General features: G+C 68.1%; 6 protein-coding genes and 1 long non-coding RNA gene across 7 annotated transcripts in view; 3 read left to right on the forward strand and 4 right to left on the reverse strand.

Annotated features, from left to right (window-relative positions):
• SFTPB (surfactant protein B) overlaps positions 1-10,939 on the forward strand; it is a gene marked incomplete at its 5' end in the record, with an annotated part of 34,704 nt that extends 23,765 nt beyond the window's left edge. Inside the window, 9 exons of the mRNA XM_082779594.1 lie at positions 6,668-6,721; positions 6,978-7,102; positions 7,917-7,988; positions 8,077-8,202; positions 8,743-8,844; positions 9,416-9,496; positions 9,585-9,830; positions 10,611-10,697; positions 10,783-10,939. Coding sequence (XP_082635720.1) covers positions 6,668-6,721; positions 6,978-7,102; positions 7,917-7,988; positions 8,077-8,202; positions 8,743-8,844; positions 9,416-9,496; positions 9,585-9,830; positions 10,611-10,697; positions 10,783-10,818 — 929 coding nt within the window. The 3' untranslated portion in view covers positions 10,819-10,939. The remainder of the gene's footprint in view (positions 1-6,667; positions 6,722-6,977; positions 7,103-7,916; positions 7,989-8,076; positions 8,203-8,742; positions 8,845-9,415; positions 9,497-9,584; positions 9,831-10,610; positions 10,698-10,782) is intronic.
• Positions 361-1,938, reverse strand: MRPS24 (mitochondrial ribosomal protein S24). The gene is made up of 4 exons (XM_082779384.1): positions 1,884-1,938; positions 1,027-1,113; positions 796-907; positions 361-699 (listed from the first exon to the last, which is right to left on the reverse strand). Exons 1-4 carry the CDS (start codon positions 1,914-1,916, stop codon positions 416-418), a joined length of 516 nt encoding a protein of 171 aa, XP_082635510.1. The 5' UTR covers positions 1,917-1,938; the 3' UTR covers positions 361-415.
• LOC309887583 lies at positions 3,890-6,401 on the forward strand. The gene is made up of 5 exons (XR_014319072.1): positions 3,890-3,920; positions 4,543-4,649; positions 4,923-5,018; positions 5,662-5,837; positions 6,298-6,401. It is a non-coding gene; the product is annotated as an uncharacterized lncRNA (long non-coding RNA).
• Positions 10,940-11,034: 95 nt separating the features above from the next.
• USP39 (ubiquitin specific peptidase 39) lies at positions 11,035-15,229 on the reverse strand (the record flags this gene model as incomplete). The annotated part of the gene is made up of 12 exons (XM_082779595.1): positions 11,035-11,144; positions 11,229-11,315; positions 11,398-11,533; positions 12,081-12,412; positions 12,513-12,580; positions 12,703-12,780; positions 12,858-13,083; positions 13,181-13,333; positions 13,431-13,567; positions 14,137-14,231; positions 14,328-14,397; positions 14,842-15,229. The coding sequence occupies 12 exons, from the start codon at positions 15,227-15,229 to the stop codon at positions 11,097-11,099; spliced, it is 1,818 nt and encodes a 605-aa protein (XP_082635721.1). The 3' UTR covers positions 11,035-11,096.
• Positions 15,228-17,489, forward strand: LOC309887728 (UPF0561 protein C2orf68 homolog). Its single transcript, XM_082779653.1, has 4 exons — positions 15,228-15,546; positions 16,175-16,290; positions 17,035-17,171; positions 17,271-17,489. The coding sequence occupies exons 1-4, from the start codon at positions 15,449-15,451 to the stop codon at positions 17,391-17,393; spliced, it is 474 nt and encodes a 157-aa protein (XP_082635779.1). The 5' UTR covers positions 15,228-15,448; the 3' UTR covers positions 17,394-17,489.
• A 220-nt stretch (positions 17,490-17,709) lies between these two features.
• On the reverse strand, positions 17,710-21,224 carry VAMP5 (vesicle associated membrane protein 5). The gene is made up of 3 exons (XM_082779422.1): positions 21,078-21,224; positions 19,657-19,788; positions 17,710-18,970 (listed from the first exon to the last, which is right to left on the reverse strand). Exons 1-3 carry the CDS (start codon positions 21,078-21,080, stop codon positions 18,755-18,757), a joined length of 351 nt encoding a protein of 116 aa, XP_082635548.1. The 5' UTR covers positions 21,081-21,224; the 3' UTR covers positions 17,710-18,754.
• A 1,174-nt stretch (positions 21,225-22,398) lies between these two features.
• Positions 22,399-23,715, reverse strand: VAMP8 (vesicle associated membrane protein 8). Its single transcript, XM_082779507.1, has 2 exons — positions 23,536-23,715; positions 22,399-22,546 (listed from the first exon to the last, which is right to left on the reverse strand). Exons 1-2 carry the CDS (start codon positions 23,617-23,619, stop codon positions 22,403-22,405), a joined length of 228 nt encoding a protein of 75 aa, XP_082635633.1. The 5' UTR covers positions 23,620-23,715; the 3' UTR covers positions 22,399-22,402.
• Positions 23,716-24,678: the final 963 nt, after the last annotated feature.

Genomic DNA, 24,678 nt, shown 5'->3' on the forward strand with positions numbered 1-24,678 from the left:
TGGGGCACACGGGTGCGGTGGGGACGGGGCCACCTGGGATGCATGGAGATGTTGGGGACAACGCCACCTGGGGCACATGGACATAACGGGGACAAGGACACAAGAATATTTTGGGGACAGGACACGCGGGTGTCCTGGGGACAGGGCTTCATGGGGCTGAAGGGCAGCGTGGGGACACAACCATGCTGGGCACGTGGGCCACAGGAGGTCCCCAGGAGATCGAGGCCCCGTGGGGCACACGGGCAAAATGGGGACAGGGCCCAGGAGATCAAGACCCCACAGGACACATGGCTATGGTAGAAACCAGACTTCCCAAAGACCCCAATCCTCAAAGACCCACACCGGGGGAGCACGAAGCCTCGTTTTATTCCTCCTCACCGCCCCCAACCCCACCCCGAGCCCCCCGGGGCCGGCCCTATAACCACTTGTAGACCACCTTGGCGGGCACCGTCTGCACCTCGAGGCGGACGGGGCACTTGTAGAGGTGTGACAGGAGGGTCTCGGCGTAGCCCACCAGGAAGCAGAGCTTGGCGGGGGCCAGGTGTGGCAGCAGCAGCAGGCAGCCCACCAGCGCGTTGGCGCGCCGCTTCAGCACCACCTCGTCGGCCAGGCAGCCGGGGAAGGTGCCGTGGAAGAATTTGCGCAGGAAGACGTCCTCCACCGTCCTCTCCGCCGCCCCCAATTCCCCGGCCAGGTTTCCTACGAGGGAAGAGGGCGACGCGGTCGGACGTCCCGCTCCTCCTCCCCCCCCCCCCGTCTCCAGCCCCATCGCCCAAGGGTGCGGCGGTGACTTACCGGTGTGCAAGGACAGCCAGCCCTTGCGGTGGGCGATGTAGTGTGGCGGGTGCGCCTTCTCGTAGGTGACCGGCTTGTCCCCTTTCCCCACGCGCACCCGCGCCGCCCGCGTCTGCCGGGGGAGGTGGCATCAGAGCGGGGACGGTCCCCGAGGGCCGTGGGGTGGTCCCCGAGGGCCATGGGGTGGTCCCCGAGGGCCGTGGGGACGGGGACGCCGCCGGCGGTGCTTACCTTGAGGCAGGCGGGGGTGGTGTGGAGGTGGCGGGCGGCGGTGAGGACGGGGACGTGGCTGAGGATGGGGACGCCGCAGGGCGCTGCCTGCTGGGGCAGGAGGGGGTGAGGGGCACAAGGTGGCCCCAGGGTCCCCCCAGTGTCCTGGGACAGCTCAGGCGGGGTCCCCAGGGCCACCACTACTCGTAGGTGGTGTCCCCGTAGGCTTCTGTGCACAGTGTCCCCTACACCTGGTGTCCCCTGAGCCACCATTCCTGGAGCACCCCGTACACGATGTCCCCACAGGCTCCTGTGCCTGTTGTCCCCTATACCCAGTGTCCCCTATACCTGTTGTCCCCAGAGCCCCAAGCGCTCAGTGCCCCGTGTGTGTTCCCTGTCTGCTGTCCCTATGCCCCATATCCCTGGTGTCCCCATACCCCTAAATGTCCCCACACCTCATGTCCCCATGTCCCTGGTGTCCCCACACCCCTAAGTGTCCCATACCCCAACGTGTCCCCATGTCCCTGCTGTCCCCATACCCAGTGTCCCTGTACCCCTAAGTGTCCCCACGCCTCGTGTCCCCATGCCCCATGTCCCTGGTGTCCCCGTAACTGGTTTCTTCAGAACCCAAAGTGTCCCCATGCCCTGCACCCCATGTCCCCACACCTGGTGTCCCCATACCCGGTGTCCCCAGAGCCCCCAGTGTCCCCATCCCCAGTGTCCCCATGCCCGCTGTCCCCATGCCCCATGTCCCTGGTGTCCCCATACCTGGTGTCTCGAGCCCTAGGTGTCCCCACCCCCATGTCCCCGTGCCCCATCCCCGGTGTCCCCCCGAGTGTCCCCCCCCCGTGCCCCCCTCCCGTCCCCGCCGCGCTCACCCTCAGCGCCAGGGCGGCCGCGGCCGCCGCCATCTTGGGACGGGGGCGGGGCCTGGGGAGGGGGCGGGGCCTGGGGGAGGGGGACAGCGCCCCCTGGCGGCCGGGAGGGCACTGGGGGTACTGGGAGAACTGGGGGTACTGGGGGGTACTGGGGGCACTGAGGGGTACTGGGAGAACTGGGGGTACTAGGGGTACTGGGGGGTACTAGGGGTACTGGGGGGTACTGGGGGTACTGGGGGTACTGGAGACACTGAGGGTACTGGGGGTACTGGGGGCACTGGGGGTACTGGGGGCACTGGGGGTACTGGCTACTGGGAGCACTGGGGGTGCTGGGAGCTGGGCACATGGAGCACTGGGGGCATTTGGGGCACTGGGAGCACTGAGGGCACTGGGAGAACTGGGAGCACTGGGGGCACTGTGGGTATGGAGAGCATGGGGGATACTGGGAGTACTGAGGGAACTGGGAGCACTGGGGGTACTGGGGACACTGGGGGCACTGGGGAGGTACTGGGAGCACTGCAGACACAGAGCACTGGGAGCTGGGGACACGGAGCACTGGGGGCACTGGGAGCACTGGGAGCTGGGGACACGGAGCACTGGGGGCACTGGGAGCACTGGGAGCTGGGGACACGGAGCACTGGGGGCACTGGGAGCACTGGGAGCTGGGGACACGGAGCACTGGGAGCACTGGGAGCACTGGGAGCTGAGAACACGAAGTACTGGGAGCACTGGGAGCTGGGGACACAGAGCACTGGGGGCACTGGGGGCACTGGGAGCTGGGGACACGGAGCACTGGGGGCACTGGGAGCACTGGGAGCTGGGGACACGGAGCACTGGGGGCACTGGGAGCACTGGGAGCTGGGGACACGGAGCACTGGGAGCACTGGGAGCTGGGGACATGGAGCACTGGGAGCACTGGGAGCACTGGGAGCACTGGGAGCTGGGGACACAGAGCACTGGGAGCACTGGGCTGCCCACAGGCCAGGTCCCCCCAGCACTCCGGAAGGCGGGGGGGGGCCGGGGGGGGGCTGAGGTTTGTGCCCGCAGGGGACAGGGACAGGAAGGGGGCGGCCCCCCACCCCCCCCCCCCACCCCCTCCGTGCCCCCCTGCCCGTAACCCCCCCGCCCCCCCCCGCCCCGCGGTGTCTTTGGGCTCCGAGGGGACGTGACTGTGGGCAGCGGGGGGGGGGGACACTGCCCCCCCGGCACGTCCCGCGGTGTCCCCTTCCCCCCCCCATGTCCCCAACGTCTCCATCACTTCCCCTGCCCCCCCCCCCGCACACCAAAGTGCCCCCCCCTTGTCGCCCCAGTGCCCCCAACCCCCCCCATGCCCCCCTGGTGTCCCCTTGGGACCCCCCCCATGTCCCCCGGTGTCCCCTCGCCCCCCCCCCAAATTCCCCCCAGCCTCCCCATCACCGCCCCTTGTCCTCCCCCATCCCCCCCCAGTGCCCCCCCGGTCCCTCCATGTCCCCAGAGTGTCCCCTTGTCCCCCCCCAGTGCCCCCCATGTCCCCTTGACCCCCTCCAGGCCTCTCCCAGCCCCCCCAATGTCCCCATGCCCCCCCCCATCACCTCCCCTTGCCCCCCCCATGTCCCAAGGTCCCCAAAGCGCCCCCCCCATGTCCCCCTTCCGCCACCCCCGGTGCCCCCCATGTCCCCTTGACCCCCCCAGGCCTCTCCCAGCCCCCCCCCCCACTGTCCCCTTGTGCCCTACCATGCCCCAAGGTCCCCAAAGTGTCCCCAAAACGCCCCCCCTTGTCCCCCCCATGTCCCCCTGCCCTCCCCTTGCCCCCCCCAGTGCCCCCACACCCCCATGTCCCTTGTCCCCCCCCAGCCCCCCCCAGCCCACCAGTGCCACGTCACCCCCCCCTTCCCGGACACCTCCACCCCCCCCGTGGCTGCTGTGGTTTTGGGGGGGCCCTCCCGGGGGGGGGGAGCCCTCCCTGCTCCTTCCGGGGGGGGGACATAAAGCACCCCGGGGCGCGGGGACAGCCAGCCATGGCCCCACTGCTGCTGGCCCTGCTCCCCGTGGTCACCGGTGGGGACTGGGGGGCACTGGGGGGACTGGGGGGGACTTGGGGGGACAAGGGGGGGACAAGGGGGGGACATGGGGATGGGGACATGGGGACGGGGGGGGGCTGGGGGTATGGAGAGATGGGGATGGGGGGGATGTGGGTGGATGGGGACACTGGGATGGGGAGGGTGGGGGCATGGTGGGGACAGGGACATGGGGACACAGGGGACATGGGGGACTTGGGGATGGGGACATGGGGACGGGGACATGGGGATGGGGACATGGGGACCAGAGGGATGGGGACATGAGGGACATGGGGACATGGGGACATGGAGACCAGAGGGATGGGGACATGGGGACAGGGACATGGGGACATGGGGACCAGAGGGATGGGGACATGGGGAGGGAGACACAGGGGACGGGGACATGGGGGATGTGGAGCCGGGGACATGGGGACACAGGGGACATGGAGACCAGAGGGATGGGGACATGGGGACACGGTGGGGCTGGGGACTTAGGGGACAGCTGGGGCCAGGGCACTGGGGACAAGGCAGGGACAGGGGCACGGGGACACCGGGGACGTGAGGTGACAGGGAGGGGGGACGGGGACAGCGGGGCTGGGGCTGACGTCCCCGATGTGACCCAGCCCTGGTGCTGGTGGGGGCGGAGAGCCCCCCCTTGGGACACCAGACCCTGCCCGCGGGGGACACCGAGGATGGGCCCTGGCTGCAGCTGGGGGACGAGGACAGCGCGGTGAGGGGACACCGGGACACTGGGGGGACACTGGGGGGACACTGGGGGGGAACCGGGACACTGGGGGGGCACTGGGGGGCACTGGGAGGGCACTGGGGTGTGCTGGGGGGCGCTGGGGGGCACCCAAGGGGCACTGGGGTGGAGACCAAGGGGGGCACCCCCAGGGCACTGGGAGGGCACTGGGAGGGCACTGGGAGGGCAGCCAGGGGGTACTGGGGCTCGGCCCCCTCCCGTGGCACCCATGGGTGCTACCTGAGGGCTCGCTGGGTGCAGGGCGGGGGGGGGCAGCTCCCCAGCAGCTGGCGCTGTTGGATCTGCCGGAGCACCGTGAAGTCCCTCGGCAAGGTGGCCCAGGACGTCAAGGACAAGGTGAGCGGCCCCGTCCCCGCACGGAGCGTCCCCACGGCCCCTGGGGTCCCCACACCAGGGGTCCCCGTGTCAGCTGTCCCCACGCACGGTGTCCCCACAAGGGGTGACCCCATGCGAGGTGTCCCCAGACAAGGTGATGTCCCCGTGTGAGGTGTCCCCAGACGAGGTGTCCCCGTGCCAAGCGATGTCCCCATGTGGGGTGACCCCCATGCAAAGTGTCCCCATGCCAGGCGATGTCCCTATATGAGGTGTCCCCATGCAAGATGACATCCCCCTGCCAGGTGTCCCCATGTGAGGTGTCCCCATGCAAGGTGATGTCCCCATATGAGGTGGTGTCCCCATGCCAGGTGTCCCCTTATGAGGTGTCCCCATGCCAGCCAATGTCCCCATGTGAGGTGTCCCCATACAAGGTGTCCCCATGTGAGGTGTCCCCATACAAGGTGTCCCCACACCAGGTGCCGTCCCCACGCCCTGTGTCCCCATAGGAGCTCCGTCCCCCACCCAAGCCATCCCCACGTGCGGTGTCCCCATACAAAGCCGCATCCCCACCGCTCTCCCCCCTCTCCCCTTCCCCACCCCATATCCCCCCTCCCTGCCCCCCGGTGCCCCCCGGTGCCCCCTGGTGCTGACGGGGGTCCCTCAGGACAAGGTGACCCGTGTCACCCAACGCGTCTGCGGCCGGCTGGGGCCGCTGAAGTCCCGGTGCCAGCGGCTGCTGCAGCGCTGGGTGACACCCATAGTGGACGCGCTGGCGCACCACGAGGCCCCCGACCGCGTCTGCACCCACCTGGGGCTGTGCCGCAAGGGGGTCTGAGCCAGGTGAGCCCCAAACCCGGCCCCAAACCCGGCCCCAAAACCGGCCCCGTGCGCCCTGCCCGCCTGGAGGGTCCTCGAGCCCCCCACGAGGGCTCTCGAGTCGAGGGCCGGGGCCGGAGCTTCAAAGCGCTGCCGGGAAGGCGCACCCATGGGTGCTGCCGGGGGGAGGGGGGCACGGGGCGTGGGAACACAGGGGTGTGGGGTGTGGGACATGGGGATAGAGGGACGTGGGGGGTGGGGATATGGGAGTTGGGGACACAGGGGTGTGGGGGTGTGGGGACATGGCAGGGGATGGGGACATGGGGGGCATGGGATTTGGGGACATTGGGGGTGGGCTTGGGGACACGGGGACACGGGGACATGGGGGCTGGGGACATGGGGACATGTCAGACAACTCGTGGACACGGAGCCATGGGGACATGGGGACATCGCGTGGTGTCTCCCCCTCCCCTTCTCCCCCCAGGCATCGGCTGGCTCCGAGGACCCCCGATGGCACCCGTGTCCCCCTCGTGTCCCCCTCGTGTCCCCAACGCTGTGACCACCCCGTCCTTCCCAGCACAATAAAGCTTTGTCACCACAGGGGTGGCACCTGCCTGTCCTCTGCGGGGGTGGGATGGGGACACGGGGACCCCGATGGGGACATGGCTATGGGGGGGTGGGGGGACACCTCCAGGGCCCCGTCCCTTGCTGTGAGCGGGGCTGGGGACAGGGACAACGTGTCCCCGTGGCGCTGGCACCGTCCCAGCGGCCACCTCCCGTCCCCACGGGGCTATAAGAGCCTGCGGGGCACGGCCCCAACACCGCCACCATGGCGCTGCCACCGTCCCCGTCCTCGTCCCCGTCCCTGGCGCGGACGCTGCTCCTCGCCCTGCTCTGTGCCACCTCAGGTAGGGACCGTGAGCCCCCCCCAGGCTGGGCACCCCCCAACCCCAAATCTGGGTGCCCCCATAACCCCAAATCTGGGTGTGTTCCCCCTTGGGGACACGGCAGTGGATTGGGGGGGCCCTTCCCCATTATGGGATTTGGGGGTGGAGGGGGGTCCTGGCCACCTGGGTCTCCCCCCACACCCAAAGAGCTGTAAGGGGGGAATTTGGGGGGGCTATGGGGGGGGGGTCCCAGCGCTGGTGCTGACGGTGGCCGCAGGGCTGGGGGGGCCGGCGGAGCGCTGCGGGGTCCCCCCCGACGCCTGGTGCCAGAGCTGGGGGACGGCGCTGCGCTGCGGGGCCCTGGAGCTCTGCGCCCGCCGCGGCTGGGACCCCAGTGCCAAGGTGAGCGCCGCCACCGAGACACGGCCCCACAGCCCCACGGCCCCACGGCCCCACAGCCCCACATCTCCATGTCCTATTCCCCATCCACCCCGTCCCCACCCCCTGTGTCCCCCCCACCCCATATCCCATGCCCTATGACCCTGTGTCCTTGTGACCCCCTCCCCGTGTTCCCATGTCCCCCTCCCCCTGTCCCCTGTGCCCCCCATGTCCCCGTGCCCCACACCCCATACCCTATGTCCCATGGCCCATGGCGCCGTGTCCCTCTGTCCCCACATTCCCACGCCCCGCGCCCCTTGTCCCCATGCCCCATCTCCACGTTCCCACGCCACATGTTTGTGTGTCCCCTACTCCACCTCCCCATATAATGATGCCCCACGTCCCCACACCCCATTGCCATGTCCCCAAGTCCATTTCTCCATGTCCCCATGTCCCCAAGTCCACTTTCCCATGTCCCTACCCTCCATACTATATGTCCCCATATCCCCAAGTCCTTTTTCCCGTGTCCCCACGTCATATGTCCCCAAGTCTGCTTCCCCATGCCCCCATCCTCCATGTCATATGTCCCCATGTCCCCAAGTCCATTCCCATGTCCTATACCCCATCCTATATGTCCCAAGTCCTTTTTCCTGTGTCCCCATGCTATATGTCCCCAAGTCCTTCTCCCCAAGTCCCCAACTCCATTTCCCCGTGCCCCCATACCCCACACCACATGTCCCCATGTCCCCAAGCCCCTTTCCCCATGCCCTGTACCCCCCGTCCCCGTGCCCCCCGTCCCCACACGCCTCCGTCCCGGTGCGGGTGCCCCCCCTCGCAGGAGGACATGTGCGCCGACTGCCAGGAGGTCGTCACCCTGCTCATCCGCATGGCCAACGAGTCGGCCACCAAGGTGCTGAGGGACACGGGGGGGACACCAAGAGGAGGGGACACACGAGGTGCGGGTGCCCCCGCGGGTGCCATCGTGGCTGTGGGTGCAGGTGGCCGTGGAGGGATTTCTGCGCCGGGAGTGCACGGCGCTGCCGGTGCCCACCATGGTGACCCCCTGCCAGAACCTGGTGCACGAGTACCTCGCCCTCCTCGTCACCCACCTGGAGGAGCACCTCGTGAGTGGCACCCATGGGTGCTGTGAGGGGCGGGCAGGGGAGCCCGGGGGTGCTGGGGGGGGTGGGAGGGGGACTCGGTGCCATTTGGGAACACTTTGGGGTGTGGGGTAGGTTGGGGTCACTGTGCCATTTGGGGGACATTTGGGGGTGATGGGGATACTGGGGACACTGTGCCATTTGGGGACACCTCAGGGTGCTGTGGGGGGATTAGGGACGCCGTACCATTTGGGGACATTATGCCACCTGGGGACAGCTTGGGGTGGGGGGAAGACTGGGGACACTTTGCCACTTAGGGACACTTTGGGGTTCTGGGTATCCTGGGGACCCCATGCCATCTGGGGACATCTCAGGGTGCTGGGAAGATTGGGGACACTGTGCCACCTGGGGACACCTTGGGGTGCTGGGGACCCTGTGCCACTGGGGGGCACCTCGGGGTGCCAGGTGCCCCACGCTGGGGAGCAAACCCAGGCGTTGGGGCCCCCCCACCCCGTGCCACCCCATCCCCCCCCGTCGGGGGGTGCCCTCACCGTGTCCCCCCAGAAGCCCTCGGCCGTCTGCGCCCGGCTGGAGCTGTGCCCGGGGGAGCCCAGGGGGGTCCTGGCCGTGCCCCCCCAACTCAGGGCACCCAGCGCCCGCCTGCAGGTAGGAGCTGCTGGGGGCATCTGTGGGGTGTCTGTAGGGGGGATTTGGGGGCATCCATATAGGGTTCTATATGGGCATCTGGGGGCATCTGGGGGCATCTATAGGGTATCTGGAGGCATCCATTTAGGCATCTTGGGGGCATCTATGGGGGCATCTATGGGGTATCTGGGGGCATCCATATAGGCTTCTATATGGGCTTCTTGGGGGCCATCTACATGGGCTTCTATGGGGTAGCTGAGGGCATCTATGTAGGGTTCTATACGGGCATCTTGGGGGCACGTATGTGGTCTTCTGTATGGACACCTGTGGGCACCTATATGGGCACCTATATGGGCATCTGTATGGGCATCTGTGGGTATCTACATGGGCTTCTACGTGGGCATCTGCACAGGCTTTTATAGGGGCAGCTGTGGGCACCTATGTGGCCTTCTATATGGGCACCTGTGGGTATCCATATAGGCTTCTATATGGGCACCTACAGGGGCATCTGGGGGCGTCTGTATGGCCTGTGTGGGATCTGTGGGCACCCGTCTGGGCTTCTGTCTGGGCACAACTCCCACCCCGTCCCCAGGGCCAGGACCTCCCGATGCCGCTGCCGCTGTGCTGGCTGTGCCGCAACTTCATCAGCCGCCTCGAGGCCTCCATCCCCAAGGTGCCGGGGGGGCGGGTGGGACGCTAACGGGGGGGGGGGGGGTGCCGAAGCCGGGGTGACCCCCAAATGACGGGGACGGCGCCCGCAGGAGGCGGCGGCGGCGGCGGTGTCGCGGTTGTGCCGGGTGCTGCCGGTGGCGGTGGCGGGCACGTGCCAGTGCCTGGCCGAGCGCTACACCGTGCTGGTGCTGGAGGCGGTGCTGGGGCGCCTGGGCCCCCGCCTGCTGTGCCGCCTGCTCCTCGCCTGCCACCCCGAGGACGACGGTTGTGCCCCCCTGGCACCGCCGCGGCCCCCCGGGGACCAGGAGGATGCGGCGCTGCGTGCGGGGCACGAGGTGAGGGTGGGAGTTGGGGCGGGGGTGAAAGGCTGGGGGGGTGAGCCCAGGGTGTGGAGGGGCACCCAAGGGTGGCACAGGGCCCGGTGAGGTGATCGTGGGTGGCACGGCACCAGGGGATGTGCCAGGGACACCAAGGGTCAGCGTGGGCCCAAGGGACGCGTTGCAAGGTGTCACGGTGCCAAGGGACATGCCAGGAACCCAAAAGATATCATGGCCCCAAGGAATGCACCCCAGGGTGTCACAGTCCCAAGGGACATGCCAGGAACCCAAAAGGTTGTCATGGCCCCAAGGGACACGCCCCACGGTGTCACCACCCCACCGGAGGTGCCAGGAACCCACAAGGTTGTCATGGCCCCAGGGGACACATCCCATGGTTTCACAATCCCAAGGGACACACCCCAGGGTGTCACCACCCCACAGGACATGCCAGGAACCCAGAAAGTTGTCATGGCCCCAAGGGACACATCCCAGGGCGTCACCACCCCAAGGAACACACCCCAGGGTGTCACAGCCCCAGGGGACACTCCAGGAGCATTAAGGGGACTTCACGGCCCCAGGGGACGCACCCCAGGGTGCCTCAGGCCAACGTCCCCGTGCCACAGCCCCAGAAGGTGCCCCAGCTCCAAGGGCTGTGGCACTGTCCCCAAGGGGGACACCACGGGGCACGCCAGGACCCCTCCAAACGTGTCACCTCCACAAGGGACAACCCTGGGGCTGTCACAGGACCCCCCAAGGGCTGTCCCCGTCCCTGCTGCCACCCATGTCCCCTCCCCACAGGACCTGGAGCTGTCCCCAAAGCCAGGACCCTGCGCCCTGGGCCCGGCCTATTGGTGCTCCAGCCCCGAGGCCGCCCGGAGCTGCAAGGTGAGTAGGGGCAGGGTGACAAGGGACACGGAGGGACACAGAGGGGACACGCAGCCCCCAACGTGCCCCCCGTGCTCCCTGCCAGGCCCTGCGGTACTGCCAGGACCACGCCGGGCTGTAGGGGGACAGGAGGAGCCTGCAGCGTGCCCGGCCCCGCAGCGACCCCAAATAAAGCTTGGATGCCAGCACCCCCAGCACCCCGCTCGCCTCCGTCTGGTTTTTCTGGGGTTCTTTTTTCTTTGAAGCGGGGGCGGGCGGGTTCTCACACCTCCCCCGGCCACCTCAAAGCTGTGAAAACCACGAGGCACCTCTTGCGGCGAAACTGGGGCAACAGAGAGCGGAAAAAGGTTTTTTTAAAAAAATACAAGTGGAGTCCTTTAATGGGCGGCCCCGCGGGGCTCAGGCGCCTTGCTGGTTGGTCTCATCCTCCTCGCGCCGCTTCCAGATCTGAGGGGGGGGAGGAAAAACAGGGGGGTGAGCAACGTGGGGGGGGGATTTTGGAGTGGGAGAGGTGTCCCCGTGTCCCCTCACCTGGATGTAGGCCTCGGACAGCGTGATCATCTGCGGCAGGATGTCGGTGACCTGCAGGTCCTGCAGCTCGTACCACTTCCCGGTGCCCTGCGAGGGGACACGAGGGGACGGCGGTGACTCCGGGGGGCTCCTTTTTGTGTCCCCCCCCGCCCCGTGGAGGGCCACTCACGTGGTGCAGCACGTGGATGCGGTAGGAGCCCTCGGAGGGTTTCCCGTCGTGCACGATGTTGGCGATGAGGTCGTAGGTGGTGTTGGTGTGCACCGCCTGCACCTCCTCCGACAGGTACTCCCGCAGGTCCACGTTGCTGTGGGGACGCGCCGTGGGCACCCACGCCACCCCAAACCCCCCCCCGGGGATCCCCGCCCGCACCCCGGTTTGAAAAGGGGAGGCTGGGGCACCGGGGGAGATCCCGAAGGCACCCCAAAAGTGAGCACCTCGCTCTGCAAAGCCCAGGTTTAGGCAGCAGGGGAGATCCCAAATGATCCCAAAAACGCACACAGCCTGCTTTGCAAAGGATGGGTTCAGGCACTGGGGGAGATCCCAAAAGCACCCCAAAAACCTGAGCACCCCACTTTGCAAAGGACAGGTTTGAGCACCAGGGGAGATCCCAAAGGCACCCCAAAAACACACACACAGCTTTGCAAAGCCCGAATTTAGGCACCAGGGGAGATCTCAAATCTACCCTAAAAATGTGGGCACCTCGCTTTGCAAAGGACGGGTTTGGGCACGAGGGGAGATCCCGAAAGCACCCCAAAAACCTGCGCACCCCAGCTTGCCAAGGACAGGTTCAGGCACCGGGGGAGACCCTTTTGAGGCCTTGGGGCACCCCAAAACCCCCGGGGGGCACTCACGTGATGGGGAAGTTGACGATGGTGGGGTTCTTCTCCACGAAGAAGTTGTTCTTGGTGAAGCGCTTGATGCAGAAGATGAGGTAGGGCGGCAGCCTGGTGAGCTGGAAGCGCTTGAGGAAGTTCTCCTTGTAGGTCTTGTACTCCTTCTCGGTGGCGCCGTTGAATTTGGCCAGGATGCTGAAGAGGGGCACCTGGGGGATGATGAGCTGCTCCTTCTCGTCCTTGTAGAGCGGCGCCGTGGGCAGGTCCAGCGTCAGGTACATGAAGGTGGACTCCACCATCGTCTCCTGGTACTCGGCGTTCTGCAGCAGCTGCGCCTTCTCCTCGGCCGGCTGCGGGACCGGGCTTGGGGATCAGCGTGGGGCTGGGGGGGGCGGTGGGAAGCCCCCTCCCAAGCTGTGGAAGCCCCCCCAAGCCCCAGGGGACACTCACCAGGTCGGGGTGAGGCAGCTTTTTGGTGAAGATGCGCATGGAGCCTTGGAAAACGTCGGTGACGATGGCTGCGGGCACGGAACGGGGACGTTGGGGGCCAACCCCAGCTTAAAAAGGGGGTGGCGAGCACCACCCGTGGCCGTGACCCCCCATGGGGGGATGCCACCCCCCCCAAAAAACCCCCTCTCACTTTTTTTCTTCTTCTTGGTGCCGCCCAGGGCCGAGTGCAGCGCGTTGAGGAACCAGGAGAGGAAATCAACCCCATCCCCTGCAAGGCAGGGGGCGAAATCAGAGCCGTGCCCGCGGCGGCGGCGCCTCCCCGCCGCCCCCCGCGCCGCCCCGCACCCTGCTTGGTGATCTGGAAGTTCTTCTTGCTGCACAGCACCACGGCCTGCAGCATCTCGTGGGGCGAGACGTGCGCCTTGAAGTTGCGGGGGTTCCACAGCTTCCTCATCAGCTCCCCGAAGCGCTGCACCAGCAGGAACATGATGTCCCCCGGCGGGCGCTTGATGCTCTTGTAGTTGTCCTCCTCCAGGAAGTAATTCCGCAGCGGGGGGACGTTGGACAGAGCCTGGGGGTGGTGATGGGGTGGGACACAGCCCCCTTAAGGTTTTTTTTTCCTTTTTTTTGGGCGTGCAGCCCCAAAAAACCCAAGCCGGGGGCCGTACCTGCAGCACAGCGTTGGCGTAGTCGTTGGCCTTGATGTTGTTGAGCCCCACGATGCCGGGCAGGTAGGTGGTGCCATCGTAGGCGCGCGACAGCTTGGCCTGCTTGTCCAGGTTGGAGATGTGCTGCGCCGTGAAGGTGGGCTTCAGCACGTACTGCGGGGACGGGGAGGGGGGAAACGGCCTCAGCGGGGGGCTCCCGGGGGCAGCCCCGGGGCCGGGAAGGTGGTGGGGGGCCGTGGGGGGGCCGCACCGTGATGTCCTCGAGAGAGGAGTCGATGATCTCGTAGTTGTCGGGCAGGCAGTAGAACTTGAGGGTGTGCAGGTTGAGGAAGACGTGGTGGCTGAGCTGCACGCTGTGGATGTAGGCGTGGGACTTCAGCCCCCGGCCTGGCGGAGAGAGGGAGGAAAGCGTCAGGGGTGGGGGGGGCAGGAGGGGAAGGGAAAGGGCTCGAGGTGCCCCAAAAACACAGGGAAAAGGGACAAGAGGGATGAGGGATGAGTGGAGAGCTCAGAGCACCCCAAAAAGCCCCGAAACTGCAGGGGTGAGGAATAGGAGGGATGGGAAAAGGACTCGGGGCGCCCCCAAAACCTCAGGAGCAGGGACAGGAGGGATGGGGAAAGAGCTCAGGATGCCCCAAAACTGCAGGGGTAAGGAATGGGAGGGACTGAGAAAAGGCTCAAGGCACCCCAAAAAGCCCCAAGACCACAAAGAAAAGGGACAGGAGTGACGGGGAAACGGCTTGGGCTGCCCCCAAAACCTCGGGAGCAGGGACCAGAGGGATAGGGAAAGGGCTGGGGGCACCCCAAAACCACGAGAACAGGGGCAGGAGGGATGGAGAAAGGGCTTGGGGATCCCTAAAAAAAAAAAAAAAAACAGGAAAAAGGGACAGGAAGGATGGGGAAAGGGCTCAAAAAAGAACCGCGGGGGGGGGCGGGACACTGCCCCTGGTGCTCACCCTGGAAGTACTTCCCGCAGACCAGGCAGGCGTAGACGTTGATGTGTGACAGGGAGATGGAGCACAGCTTCTCAAAGTCGAAGTCCAGCACGCTCCTGGGGGGGGCAGAGCCGTGGGGTGGCCGCGGGACCCCCCCCCGGTGCGCCCGGTGCCCCCTCCCGGTGCCCGTTCCCCCCCCGTCCCCTCCTCACTTGTTGATGGTGTCCAGGTAGGGGCAGTGGCGGCTGCGCTGGTCCTCGGGGTCAAAGCGGCCATAGCGCACTGCGGGGCACCGGGCTCGTTAGCGAGGGGCTCGTTAACGAGGGGGTGGCGGGAAACGGTGCCCGGGGTGGTGCCAACCCCCCCCCGGTGCCCCCCGATCCCATCCCGGTACCCCCAGATCCCAACGTGGTGCCCCCAGATCCAGCCCTGGTGCCCCCCAATCCCCCCCCGGTTCCCGGTGTCCCCGGATCCAGCCCCGGTGTCCCCCAGATCCCACCCCAACGCCCCCCCCCATTCCCGGTGCCCCCCCAGATCCCTCCCGGGTACCCCCCAGACCCCTCCCGGTGCCCTCTCGGTGCTCCCCGGTTCCCGGTGCCCCCCCCCGATCCAGCCCCGGTGCCCCCCAATCCCGGCCCGGTGCCCCCCGGCTCCCACCCCAACGCCCCCCGGTTCCCGGTACCCCCTAGACCCCCCCAGCCCCCCCCCGTTCCCCCCCTCGCCCACCGGCGGGCTCCGGCTCGGGGTCCGACTCCCCCTCGGGCTCCCTCTCGCGTTTCACCCTCACGGGCCCGCTCCCGGCCGCAGCCGCGGGCCCGGCCCAGGCCCCGCCGCCTCCCCCCGGCTCCTTCTTGATGCGCGCGGGGCCCCCCGCCAGGCCCAGGCCCAGCCCCGGCCCGGAGCCGCCGCCGCCGCCGCTCTCCGCCGCCTCCCGCTTGTCCCGGCCCCGCTCCGCCTCCCGCCGGCCCCGGCCCCGCTCCCCCTCCCCCTCCCGGCGGCTCCGCGCCGAGCCCCGCGCCGAGCCCGAGCCGGAGCCGGAGCCGGAGCCGCCCCCGCCCCCCCCCCGCTCCCTGTCCCGGTCCCGCTCCCGGTCCCGCTTCCCGCGGCTGGACATGGCCGCGCACTGCGCATGCGCCGCGGCGCCACCGCGCAAGCGCGGCGAGAGGCGGGGCTTCGTTTTGCCCACTGCGCACGCGCAACGCCCTGCCCGGTTCTGCCCCCCCCCCCTCCCCGCGCATGCGCGTTGGCGCGCCCCCGCGGCGGCCGGCGGGGATTTTAAAGGGGCCGCGGCCCCGGTACCGGCGGCGCCTCCCGCAGCTCCCGGCGCCGCTTCATGGAGGCGGCCGCGGGGTGGCGCTGCCGCCGGCCGGGCGGGCGGCTCGATATGAGCCACGGCTTCGTGCGGCACATCCGCCGCAACCAGCTCGCCAGGTACCGGCACCGCCCACCCCGCCCCCCTCAACCGGATCCCCCCCCCTGCGGCCCCGGGACCCCGATGCCACCGGCTGGGCCCCCCCCGGAGCCCCAATAACCCCCCGATACCCCCCCGGTACCCCAATACCGCCCCCGGTACCCTCCCGGGACACCCCCCGGTACCCCAATGACCCCCCCGGTGTCCCGGGACCCCCCCGTGTCTCCCCCGGTGCCACAATGCCCCCCCTCGGTGCCCCAATACCCCCCCGGTACCATCCCCTACCCTCCCGGTACCCCCCCGGTACCCCAATACCCCCCCCGGTGCCCTGCCGGGACCTCCCTGGTGTTCCTGTGCCCCCCTAGGTACCCAAATACCCCCCCCGGTACCCCCCTGGTTCCCTCCGCAGCTCCCGTGCCCCCCCCGGTACCCCAGTAACCCCCCCGGTAGCCCCCCGGTGCCCCAACACCCTCCCGGTGCCCGCCCCCGGTACCCCAATACCCCCCCCGTACCCCCCGGGTACCCCCCCGGTGCTCCCGTGCCCCCCCCCGGTACCCTAACACCCCCCCGGTACCCTCCCGTACCCCCCCGGTGCCCCCCCCGGTGCCCCCCCCGGTACCGGTGGGTGCTGAGGTGCCGCTGCCCCAGGGACGCCTACGAGCGCTCGGTGCGGCAGGCGCGGGGGCGGGCGAGGGGGCGGCACACCGCGACCCCCCCCCGGCCCCGCCGCCCCGACCAGCCGGTGTACCGGCCACGGCGGCCTGGTGAGAGGGGGGGGGCACCCAAAAAAGGGGGGGGGGGCAGGGGGCTTTGGGGGGGGGCTGGGGGGCACCCATGGGTGGGCACGGGCATGGGGGGGGCACCCAATGGGTGGGGGTCCAGGGGGCTTCGGGGGGGGCTGGGGGGCACCCAAGGGTGGGCACGGGCATGGGGGGGGCACCCAATGGGTGGGGGTCCAGGGGGCTTCGGGGGGGGTGGGGAGCACCCATGGGTGGGCATGGGCGGGGGCACCCAATAATGGGGGGGGTCCAAGGGGCTTGGGGGGGGCTGGTGAAGTGGGGGGGGCACCTAAAGGTGGGGGGGGCTTGGGGGGATCTCCGGTAAGCTGGGGGGGCACCCAAGGGTGGGCACAGGCATGGGGTCACCCAAGGGGGGGGTTAGGGGAGGGGTGGGAGGGGTCCCTGGTGAGTCGGGGGGGGGCACCCAGTAGTGGGGGGGTGGGGGGGTCCCCAAGGTGGGTGTGGGGTTCGGGGGGGCACCCCCAGTGAGCTGGGGGGCACCGAGGGGTGGGCGTGGGGGGCACCCAGTAATGGGGGTTCCCTAGGGTGGGCACCCAAGGGTGGGCTGGGGGGGGGGGGGGCACCCCCAGAGACCTGGGGGGGCACCTAGGGGTGGGGGGGGGGGCACCCAGGGGTGGTGACGATGCTGGGGGGGAGGGGGACGCGGGGGAGGGGGGGGGGCACCACCCTCGGTGACCCCCTCCCCCCCCACCCCGGGGTGGCCCGCAGGGGGGGGGGGCGCCTCCGGTGAGGGGTCCCCGCCCCCCCCCGCGGCACCCGCCCCCCCGGAGCCCCGCGGCCCCCGGCTCTTCTGCCTGGACTTCGAGGGGGACGACGGGCGCGTCACCAGCGTCATCGTGCACCAGGTGAGGACACGGGGGGGGGACACAGGGACACACGGGGACACCCCCCCCCGGGGATTTTGTGTCCCCCCCCCAGCCCCGAGGTGACCCCGGGTGCCGCAGGGGGACAGCGCCGAGGAGGTGACGCGCCGGGTGTGCGCCCGCAGCCCCCTGGAGCCCCCCCTGCGGCGCGCCCTGTGCCAGCGGGTGCAGGACGAGCTCAGCAAGCGCGGGGGGGCGCGGTGACACCCCCGGGGGGACAACGGGGACAACGGGACGGCTGCTGGCACCCCCCCGGTCCTCATTGTTGGAGGGGGGGGGGCAGTAAACAGGATCGAGGCCCCCTCCCTGCGTGTGGCTGTGTCTGGGGAAACTGAGGCACGGGGGGGGGGGTGCTACCGTGTCGCTGTCACCCCCCCCCGAGTGTCACCGGGTCCCCGAGGTCCCTGTCCCCTCCCCATCGTGCCACCAGGGCCGTGTCCCCAGATTAGGGGGGGACAGGACAGGATTGCCCCCCGCCCCAGCCGTAGGTCACGCTGTGTTGTTATTGTAGGGTCTCCTCCAGGTGGGCTGTGATGGTTTATTGTGGTAGGGGCTCCCCCAATCAGGCCCTGCAGGGTTGTTATTGTAGGGTCTCCTGGGGGTGAGGCAGGGATGTTTGTTATTGTAGGGTCTCCTGGGGGTGAGGCAGGGATGTTTGTTATTGTAGGGTCTCCCTGGAGCAAGTCCTGCTGGTGTATTATTGTAGGGTCTTCTTGGAGCATGCCGTGCTGGTTTGTTATTGTAGGGTCTCCCTGCAGCGGATCCCACAGGCCTGTTATTGTAGGGTCTCCCCACATCAGGCCCCGCAGGTTTGTTATTGATGGGTCACCCTGGCGCAAGGCACGGTGGTTTGTTATTGTAGGGTCTCCCAACAACGAGTCCTGGTGGGTTGTTGTCACCGGACCTTCATAAAGCAGATCCTGCAGCCTTATTTATTGTAGGGTCTCCCAGAGAGGCTCCTGCTGGTTTGTTATTGTAGGGTGTCCCCGGAGCAGCTCCTGGTAGTTTGTTATTGTAGGGTCTCCCGGTGCTTGTTGCGCTGGCTTATTTTTGTAGGGTCTCCCCAAGCAGGTCCTGATGTTTGTTTATTGTAGGGTCATCCCGGAGCAGCTCCTGGTGGTTTGTTATTGTAGGGTCTCACAGAGGGGGTTCCTGCTGGCTTGTTACTGTAGGGTCTCCCCAAGCAGCTCCTGGTGGTGTGTTACTGTAGTGTCTCCCAGTATTTGTTGTGATAGCTTATTTTTGTAGGGTCTCCCCAAGCAGCTCCTAGTGGTTTGTTATTGTAGGGTCTCCCAGAACTCGCAGTACTGGCTTATTTATTGTAGGATCTCCTGGAGCAGATCTGGCTGGTTTGTTTTTGTAGGGTCTCCCATCACTCATAGTGATGTCTTTATTTATTGTAGGGTCTCCCGGAGCAGGTCCAGGCGCTTTGTTATTGTAGGGTCTCCCATCACTGTCTTATTTACCGTAGGGTCTCCCGGAGCATCTCCAGGCGCTTTGTTATTGTAGGGTCTCCCAGCACTCACCACAACGCCTTACTGACCGCCGGGTCCCCGGGGGCCGTGTCAGGGCGGGGTGGGGGGGCTGCCGGTGGCCGGGGGGGCCGGGCCGGGGCCGGGGGGCGCGGGGGAGCCGCGGGGGGCGAGCCCCAGCCCCAGGGCGATGGCCACCAGCAGCAGCAGCCCCACGGCCACCGCCCCCCCCAGCACCAGCTGCCACCGCCGGTGCCCCGCGCGCTGCTTCCGAGCCACCGCCCGCGTGCTGCGCGTGAACGTCTCGCCCTGAGGGGGGGGCGGCGAGATTAGGGGGGGGGCAGTGAGATTATGGGGGGGGCGGCGAGGTTATGGGGGGGGGCGGCGAGGTTATCTGTCCATACTGTCCCTATAATGTCCCTCCCCCAAGGCCATGACCCCCCCAGGATCCATGTCCCTATACTGTCCCCACAGTGTCCCCACCATGTCCCCCCAGAGCCATAGGTCCCCATGCCCCCCCCCCCCCCCCCAGGGCCACCCCCTGGGTTGTGTCCCCATATTTTCCCCCAAGGGCCATGCCCCCCTCCCCCCCAGGCCATATGGCCCCATAGTGTCCCCATAGTGTCCCTCCAAATGCCGTGGCCCCCCTCATAAGTCCCCACAGTGTCCCCCTTAGGCTGGATGTCCCCATAGTGTCCCCATAACATCCCCCCAAATGCCATGTGTCCCCCAAGTGCCACATCCCCCCAGGCCGTATGTCCCCATAGTGTCCCCATAACGTCCCCTCAGGATATATGTCCCCACAGTGTCCCCCCTGGGTTGCATGTCCCCATAGTGTCCCCATAAGTCCCTCCAGATGCCATGTCCCCCCGGGCCATGTGTCCCCATAGTGTCCCCCTTAGGCTGTATGTCCCCTTAGTGTCCCCATAACGTCCCCCCAAACGCCGTGTCCCCCCCAGCCATGTGTCCCTGTGTCCCCGTGTCCCCGTGCCCACCATGGCCCGCAGCTCCTGCGCGCGGCTGTCCAGGTCGCTGAGGCGCCCCTCGCGCTCCAGCGCCTTGGCGAAGTTTTGCTTCATCAGCTCCGTCACCTCCTCCGCCTCGCGCTGGCACTGCGCCAGCCCCGCCTGCGGGACCCCCAGGGTCACCGGGGGGGGAGTGGGGACACGGGGACCTCGGGGACCCTGCGGCCGTGGGGGACTTGGGGATCTTGGGGATGCGGGGACCGTGGGGATGCGGGGACCTCAGGGACACAGGGACCTTGGGGACGTGGAGACCTTGGGGATATGAGGACCTTGGGGGCATGGGGATCTGGGGGATGTGGGGACTATGGGGATCTTGGGGACACAGGGACCTTGGGGACATGGGGACCATGGGGACACAGGGACCTCAGGGACCTTGGGGACATGGAGCACTTGGGGGATCTTGGGGACATGGGGACCCTGAGGACATGGTGACCTTGGGGACATGGAGACCTTTGGGACATGAGGACCTCAGGGACATGGGGACCTTGGGGACACAGGGGTCTCAGGGATGTGGGGACCTTGGGGACATGGAGACCTTGGGGATCTTGGGGACAGGGCCTATGGGGACCTCAGGGACATGGGGACCTTGGTGTCATGGGGACCCTGGAGATACCGAGACCTTGGGGGTCTTGGGAGATGTGGGCACCTTGGGGACATGGGGACCTTGAGGACATGGGGACCTTGGGGACATGAGGACCCTGGGGATGGGGTATGTGGGGACAAGGAGAGGGGAGGACATGGGGACACGGGGGCCATTGGGTCAGGAGGGTCACGAGGACCCTGGGGACGTGGGGACCAAGGGGATGGGGCATGTGGGACACTGGGATGGAGGACACGGGGACTGTGGGGACATGGGGACCACAGGGACCAGGGGACACGGGGAACATGGGATGGGACCCATGGGAACAGTGGGGACAGGACATGGGGTGGGGACAGGGCACAAGGGGACCATGGGGACATTGGGACTCCGGGGACAGGGCACATGGGAACAGGGATGGGACACAGGGACCGTGGGGATGAGGGGACAGGGAAATGGGGGGACAAGACCCACGGGGACAGGGGGACACCGGGACGGGAACTGTGGGGACCACGGGGACCCTATGAAGTGGGAATGGGGCACACGGGGATGGGGGGGGCATGGGGACACTGGGGGGGCATGGGGACACAAGACCCGTGGGAACAGGAGACAGGAAACGGGGACAGGGGACTGGGGGCATGGGGACAGGGCACAGGGGGGTCGGGGGACACGGGGACCCCAGGAAACGGGGACGGGGCGTGTAGGGCCACGGGGACACGGCCTATGGGGGCGCGGGGACGCGGCGGGGACAGATCCGGCCCCCCCCGGCTCCCACCCCCCGGGAACCGAAAGCGAAAGCGGCGGCGGCGCTCACCATGCTCCGGGCGGCACCGGGACGGGGACGGGGACAGGGACAGGGACAGGACCGGGACCGGCCGGGGACAGGGACAGGGACCGGGACCGGGACCGGAGCAGCCGCGCCCGTCCCGGCCCCCAGCCCCGCCCCCCGTGGGGGCGCCCCCGGACACCCGTGACCCCCCCGTGGGGCCGCTCCCACGAGCCGTGTCCCCGCCCCCCCCCGTGTCCCCGTAACCCCACGGCTGTGGGTCCGCCCCCCCCAACCCCATAAGTAGGCGGCCCGCCCGGGACCCCCCCGGCCCCGTAAGTTTGGGTCCCCCCCCCCGGGACCTCCACTCAAGCCCTGGGTTCCCCCCAGAGCCCCCCCAAAGTGTCAGCCCCCCCCCCCCCCCAGGAGACCCCAAAGGGTGGCGTCCTCCCAGAACCCCCCCCCAAAAAGCATGGGTCCCACCCAGGACCCCCTCAAATTGTGGGGTCCCCCCAGAACTCCCCCCAAAGCCATGGGTCCCCTCAGGACCCCCCCCCAGATGAGGATCCCACCCAGTACCCCCAAGCCCTGTGTCCCCCCCCAAGCCACGGGTCCCCCAGGACCCCCCCAAAAGTGTGGGCTTCCCCCAGAACTCCCCCCAAAATGCTGATCCCACCCAGGACCCCCCCCCAAAAGTGTGGGATCCCCCAGGACCCCCAAGCCCTGTGTCCCCCCCCAAGCCCTGGGTCCCAACAAGACCCCCCCAAAGTGTGGGATTCCCCCCAGGACCCCCAAAGCCATGAGTCCCCTAAGACCCCCCCGCAAAGCGTGGATCCCCCAAGCCCCCCCCAAAGTGTGGGGTCCCCCCCGAACCCTCCCAAGCCCTGGGTCCCACCAAGACCCCCCCGAAGTGTGGGATCCCTCCAGCACTGTCCCCAAACCCATGGGTCCCCCAAGACCCCCCCAAGCCCTGTGTCCTCCCCCCCCCAGGCCATGGGTCCCCCAGGACCCCCCCCAAAATGTGGCCCCCCCCCTGAACCCCCCCAAGCCCTGGATCCCACCAAGACCCCCCCCAAAATGTGGGATCCCTCCGGAACTCCCTCCCAACCCACGGACCCCCCCAGGAGCCCCCCCAAGGCGCGGGTCCCCCCCCCAGCCGCGGCCCCCCCCCGTGTGTCACACGGCGCCTTTTGTCCCCAGGCGCCAGGCACCCGCCTGGCACCGCTCCCCCCGTGTCCCCCCCCCCGTGTCCCCCCCCCGTGTCCCACACACGGCCACACAGCTCCTCGGCACCGCCTTTATGGGGCCGCTGCATCTTGGGGGGGGGGGTCCCCAAGCTGGGGGAAAGGGGGGTGGGGGTGGGGGGGGGTCCCCTATGTGGGGATGACGCCCGCGGCCAGGAGGATGATGAGGATGAGGATGATGGCGCCCAGCAGCCCGAGGATGAGGAGCAGCTTCGTGTTCTTCCACCAGTACTTGCGCGCCATCTTCTGCGACGTCGTCTTGAAGTGCTCCGACTGTGGGGACGGGGGGCTCAGGGGGGGGGCACCGGGGGGACCCCGCACCCACCTGGGGACCCCGCTGCCACCACAGGGACCCCGCACCCGCCTGGGGACCCCGCAGCTGAAACCTCTCAGGGAGCCGGTGTCACCCTGGGGACCCCGTGCCCCACACCTGGGACCCCTTGGGGACCTGGGACCCGATATCTGGGACCCCCTTGGGGACCCAGTGTCACCCTGGGGACCTGATGTCCCACACCTGGGACCCCCAGGGGACCCAGTGCCCCAATTCTAAGGACCCCCTGGGGACCCGGTGTCACCTTGGGGACCCAGTACCCCACATCTAGGACCCCTTGGGGACCTGGTGCCCCACATCTAAGGACCCCCTGGGGACCTGGTGCCACCCTGGGGACCCGATGTCCCATATCTAATGACCCCCTGGGGACCCGGTGTCACCTTAGGGACCCAGTGCCCCAATTCTAAGGACCCCCTGGGGACCTGTTGCCACCTTGGGGACCTGGTGCCCCACCCCTAAAGACCCCCTGGGGACCTGTGGGGACCCCAATGCCCCAATTTGAAGGACCCCTTGGGGACCCGGTGTCACCTTGGGGACCCGGTCCCACACATTTAGGGATCCCATGGGGACCCAGTGCCACCTTGAGGACCTCATGGCCCACATCTGGGGACCTGGTGCCCCCTTCAGGACCCAGTGCCCCAGACACATCTGGGACCCCTTGGAGACCTTGGTGCCACCTTGGGGACCCCTGGGGACACAGTGCCACCTCTGGGACCTGGTGCCACCTCGGGGACCCGGCGCCCCGCACCTGGGGACCCTTGGGGACGCGGTGCCACACCGGGGGTACCCCAGGTCCCACGCGCCCATCCCCACCTGGGGTCCCGGTGCCACCCTGGGGACCACGTGGCCAAATAGGGACCCTGGAACCCCCCCTGCTCCCACAGACGCGTGTCCCCGCGATGTCCCCAGTGTCCCCGCAGTGTCCCCGCACCGTGGCCTCCAGGTCCTCGGTCTTGTTGCGGAGGTGCTCGAGGTTCTCCCCCCGCGCCAGGATGCGCTCCACGTTCTGGCTCATGATGCTCTTCACGCCCTCCACCTCCCGCTGCAGGTCCCGCACGCGCTCGCTGCCCCCCGGGGCGTCCGCCTGCACCCGGCACCGCCTCGGTGGGTGGGGGGCACCCCCATGCCCACCCCACACAGCCCCCGAGGAGCCCCCCCCAGCACCCAAGAGGCCCCCAAGAAGCTGGAGCTGCCCCACGCCCACCCCAAGCGCCCCCCCAGCACCCCACTGGGGCTCTGAACACCCCCAGGCACCCCATAAGCTCCCCGTAACCCCTTGGGCGCCCCATAGGGGCCCCATATACCTCTCCAAGCACCCACAGGTGGCCTATAAGCGCCCCCCCAAGCACCCATAGGTGCCCCATACCTCCCCTCAAGAACTCATAGATGGCACTCAACTGCACATAGGTGCTCCGTATACTCACCCAAGCACCCATAGGTGCCCCCAAGCACCCATAGGCACCCCATACACCACCCCAAGCACCCACAGGTGCCCCGTATACCTCCCCCCAAGCACCCACAGGTACCTCATAGGCCCCCCAAGACAGCCCATACACCCCCGTAAGCACCCATAAGTGCCCTACAAGCACCCATAGGTCCCTCTTACCCCTCCATATATCCCCTTAAGCACCCATAGGCACCCATATACACCCCCAAGCACCCACAGGTGCCCCATATACCCTCCAAGCACCAATAAGTGTCTCATAACCCCCCCAAGCACCCCATAGGCACCTCATATACCCCCCTCCAAGCACCCACAGGTACCTCATAACCTCCCACAGGTACCCCATATACCCCTGCAAGCACCCATAGGTGCCCTATAACCCCCACAGGTACCCCCCCAAGCACCCATAGGCACCCCATACACCCCCCAAACACCCAGAGGTGCCCTATAACCCCCCCTATACACCCCCTCAAGCACCTGTAAGCGCCCTATAGCCCCCCCATACACCCTCCAAGCACCCATAGGTGCCCTATAGCCCCCACATACACCCCACAAGCACCCATAGGTACTCCCCAAGAACCCCACAGGAACCCCATACACCCCCGCAAGCACCCATAGGTGCTCTATAAC

This window comes from Aythya marila (genome assembly GCF_965140915.1).
Source record: "Aythya marila genome assembly, chromosome: 26".
Classification (NCBI taxonomy): domain Eukaryota; kingdom Metazoa; phylum Chordata; class Aves; order Anseriformes; family Anatidae; genus Aythya; species Aythya marila.

Coding starts and splice junctions, on each gene's coding strand:
- VAMP5 (XM_082779422.1), bottom strand. Junction 18,971..19,656: donor CGCAGGAGCTGCGGGCCATG/GTGGGCACGGGG, acceptor CCCCCCCCTCAG/GGCGAGACGTTCACGCGCAG.
- MRPS24 (XM_082779384.1), bottom strand. CDS start 1,916: ATGGCGGCGGCCGCGGCCGCCCTGGCGCTGAGG. Junction 1,114..1,883: donor CGGCCGCCCTGGCGCTGAGG/GTGAGCGCGGCG, acceptor CTGCCCCAGCAG/GCAGCGCCCTGCGGCGTCCC. Junction 908..1,026: donor CCACCCCCGCCTGCCTCAAG/GTAAGCACCGCC, acceptor CTCCCCCGGCAG/ACGCGGGCGGCGCGGGTGCG.
- LOC309887728 (XM_082779653.1), top strand. CDS start 15,449: ATGGAGGCGGCCGCGGGGTGGCGCTGCCGCCGGCCGGGCGGGCGGCTC. Junction 15,547..16,174: donor CGCCGCAACCAGCTCGCCAG/GTACCGGCACCG, acceptor CCGCTGCCCCAG/GGACGCCTACGAGCGCTCGG. Junction 16,291..17,034: donor GTACCGGCCACGGCGGCCTG/GTGAGAGGGGGG, acceptor GGTGGCCCGCAG/GGGGGGGGGGCGCCTCCGGT.
- VAMP8 (XM_082779507.1), bottom strand. CDS start 23,619: ATGAGCCAGAACGTGGAGCGCATCCTGGCGCGGGGGGAGAACCTCGAG. Junction 22,547..23,535: donor CCGAGGACCTGGAGGCCACG/GTGCGGGGACAC, acceptor CCGTCCCCACAG/TCGGAGCACTTCAAGACGAC.